Source organism: Poecilia latipinna, unplaced genomic scaffold (genome assembly GCF_001443285.1).
Source record: "Poecilia latipinna isolate Pla-1442-1.1 unplaced genomic scaffold, P_latipinna-1.0 Scaffold5034, whole genome shotgun sequence".
Lineage (NCBI taxonomy): Eukaryota > Metazoa > Chordata > Actinopteri > Cyprinodontiformes > Poeciliidae > Poecilia > Poecilia latipinna.
In genome coordinates, this window is record NW_015117650.1 from 1 (window position 1) to 3,906 (window position 3,906).

Here is a 3,906-nt window from a genome sequence, read left to right on the forward strand (position 1 = left end):
GGGGGAACCGTATCTGATGGGGAAACGCGGATTGACGTAACAGCTGTTATAGAGCCTGAAAAGGGCGGGTGTGGGACACACGTCGCCCCCAAACCCTCCATTTGAAGAACACAACGGCAGAAGAACGATGCAAGTATTGGGACCGGCATAACTAGGCAAACGTGTGTTTGCAGTAACTCTGTCTTCAGTTCCGCCTCATAGTCAACGAGCAGTTAATTGCTGCTGAAGAAACATTAACGGAGTTTTATAAAATCATCGTCAATCCGAGGAAGAGATGGATGATCAGCGCAGACTGCTGGACTGCAAGCGGATTCCCCAGATAATCTTACACCGGATAGGTAGGAAACACCGTCACGTTTTACTGATGATACGGGTTAGAGAGAGTTGGAAATAAAGTGCTTATTAGTTGACGTCACGTAGCGTCAGCAGCCACTTTACTGAGCAAGTCGCCTGCAGAAAGCAGAAAAAATACATTATTCCAACTATTTAACCCTCCCGGGGTCTTAAGATGCCGGGTCTTTTACACCTTTCAACGTTTTTATTTTGTGTATTGTGTGTGACGAAGCTGAAGTTGGTTTCCGATTCCAGCTTCCGATTCGGGAAATGGCTAAAGGGCGATTTCACCTAATTTTCACTACCTTCCGTATCTTTAATCGACTCTAGTTTAAAAACTACAACACCCAGACTTCAATCCTGGACAGGATTATTCTGCTCTTAACAGCAGGATATCTAGAACCATGTTTGTGATTTGTGAAACCTTTTTTGTGAAGCTTCAAAAAATGATTTTACCACTTTTTTCCCCCTTTTTTTTTATCTTGGTCACACAAGAACTGCTCTAATTCCAAATCTACAACACCTGAACTCTTCAAACCTGGACTAAATTATTCTCAACTAGTAGCAGAATATTAAAACCATGTTTGGGATTTGTGAAACTTTTTTCTGATTTGTGAAACTTTGTGTTGTAGATTTGGAATTAGAGCAGTTCTCATGTGACAAAGATAAAAGAAAAAGTGGTGAAATCACCCTTTTTTGAAGCTTCACAAAAAAGGTTTCACAAATCACAAACATGGTTCTAAATATTATGCTGGTAGAGCAGAATAATCTAGTTTCAAGAGTCTATGAGTTGTATTTTAGGAGATGAAGCAGTTCTAGTATGATCCAGATGCAAAAAAGTGGTAAAATCAACCTTTATTGAAGTTTCACAAATCACAAACATAGTTTTAAATATTCTGCTATTAGAGCAGAATAATCCAGTCCAGGTTTGAAGAGTGTTGAGAAAATACATTTTAAATATGCTAGTTTTAAAACTTAACATGTCTTGATTCAAATGGCCTAAATTGTGGTTTTAAATCAGTAACTTATTCTGGCCTATTGACCTTTATTTTACCTGTAGTTCCAGCAGATGGTTTGCTAGGATCGTTTGAACTGCCTTTTGTCTGTGTGGGAAAACAATACAGTAGAAGTTGTAGCTTTTCACACTCATCTGTGAAAGGCCGTAAACACGGCAGGGGTTTCTGGCTTGAGAGAGGGTCAGAGATAGCTCCTGGTTGGATGAGCAAAGATACGCCTTATTTGAATAAATTAAATACAAGAAGATAAAACTTTCTACACAGAAGTAACAAATCAGATTTTGCGCTTGTAACTTCTCCAAAGACGTCTTTGCCTTTTGTTTGTCGTTTCCATCTTTTGTCTTTTTCTCTCTCAGGTAAATTCATGTGTTGTTTGTGCTCTGAGGTTTCTGATGATATGTGATGTGTTTGTCTGGTCATAGTATGCATCTGTCTTGAATAAATGCTGATTATTGTGATGCTGTTATCTCTGCGTGATCTCAGTCTTTGCGCACAGCATTTTTCTGAACCCGGGCATAGAGAGGATTTAACGAGTCAAAAGGTTTTTAAAGTTCAAGAATTTTTCCTCTCTTAACAAGAGTCCAGGTGTTGTGGTTTTTAGAGTCGAATAAAGATGCGGAAGTGTTAAGGAAGAAAAAATTCTAAATTGGTTAACTTTGGAAAAAGTTTGGCTCTTTCTTCCTCTGGATCCCAGGTCCTCTCGGCGGGCCACGTGTAGCCACAAGGAAAACAACAATGTGTGTTGACGTCACAGAATTACAGAGTTTAATCCAATACAAAACAACATATGAATTAACAACAAAACTGCAGAACAACAGAGACATACATTCATTACCTGAGACAAAAAGAAAAGAAAAAGGCAAAGACGCGTCTTTGGAGAGAGCTGGTGCAAAAAGGCAAAATAGTGGCAGCTATCTGAATTATTACTCCTGGGCACGAACTTTTATAATGTAGGCGTGTTTTTCCTCTTTAATATATTCAAATAAGGCGTACCTCTGCTTGACAGAAGCTATCTTGGACACTCAGAAAGACTTAGAACTTCCCCTAATTTACGGCAAAGATCAAAGGCCATTTGCTCTTTTGTTTAACAAAAAGAGCGGAGAGCTTGTCCTGGCCTCCTGCGGTTCTAAGGCCATCTGGGCAAAGAAAAACATAAGAAAAGTATTTCACAGATAGCTGTGAAATCTGGAGTCTCTCCCGCTATCTCTCCTTACATAGATTCTCAGGAACAAACTTAAATTCAGTAATTTGGTTCAGGGAAAGGTTATCTTGACAAACCCAGTTTTGCTTTTCCGCACTCAGCACCCCAAAAGATTGAGTCCTGCCTTAAACCAAAAATAACACATAAAATCAACAGAACAAAATGAAGTACAATTCCTTTTCTAACCTATGAAACATAATATTCAATCCTAAGTATACAAGTTAACACAATCATTTTTTCCAAAACCCCATTTAGCATAAATCCTGAGCAATTTTCTAATACTAAACAAAACATTCTCATTCAACCAATTTCCATTTGATTCAGATATTGTCACAGATAGTACAATTTTCAAATACAGTCATCATTTACTATATTAGTAATTCTAAAATTAGATAATACAATTTTCATTAAAAAAAACATGCTATTAGTAACTAAGAAAAACGTCTTAGAAATTAAATGTTAGTGGTTTTAACATTCTATGTTGTATTCAGTTTTACACCGTCCCAGATGTTAGTTCTGGAAGACTTTTGATCTTCCGTGAACCGAGCAAACTTCTCTCTCCCAGGCTCAAGTGATACTGCCCTCCTGGAGATGCTAATTTTATGACCTCCTGTTCCTCTCTGATAACACAACAGGAGCCTCAGTGAGAGTTCCCTTTTGATCTGTATTTTCCTTCTTGTACTTTGAATACTTACCCATCAATAGTTTAGTTTTTAAATCATTAACACAAACCTGTTCAAAATTAAGAAATTTGTTCAAAATGAGAATGTTCAATATACCTTTTACACATGCCGTAAGATTAACTGTATTAAACACTAAAAATAATCATTTTTCCTCAACAGAAGGTAGTGAAAAATTGGCTAAAGGTGGAATCGCCGTTTAGCCATGTCCCGAATCGGAAGCTGGAATAGAAAACAAACTTCGTGTGTGTGTGGTTTCAAAAAGTGTCGATTTGACGGAACGCCCTCGTAACACGTGTTATACTGAGAATTAAATACCTATCGTGGAAACGTGCATCGCTCTAACGGACTGAAATATGACCGACGAGGCAACTTTTAAAAATATTTGTAACATTATCATGTTTCTTATCCATTGTCGTGAAACCTGGTTGGACTCATTGAGATCTTTCCAGGACACACAGAAAACGGGTCACAGAGGCCGAGAGACAACAAGTAATCTTGTATTATGATTTAATGATTGAAATTTATGTGAGCTTGTTTTGAATGTACTATTAATTAAAGTTATGTGTTATGTGATTCTGGTTAGAAAGTGGAAAAGCAGAGGTCATAAATGGATTAAGTCCAGGGTTTCCCCCAGTGCATCATAAGCCTGGCGGCACACCAGGGGATCGTTCTT

General features: G+C 37.9%; 1 protein-coding gene across 2 annotated transcripts in view; it reads left to right on the forward strand.

Moving 5' to 3' along the window:
• The first annotated feature begins 50 nt into the window (after positions 1-50).
• Positions 51-3,906, forward strand: part of LOC106943241 (gastrula zinc finger protein XlCGF57.1-like) — a 15,098-nt gene continuing 11,242 nt past the window's right edge. For both annotated transcript variants that reach the window (XM_015026569.1, XM_015026570.1), the window contains exon 1: positions 51-338. In XM_015026569.1, the coding sequence (XP_014882055.1) occupies positions 275-338 (64 nt within the window). In that variant the 5' untranslated portion in view covers positions 51-274. The remainder of the gene's footprint in view (positions 339-3,906) is intronic.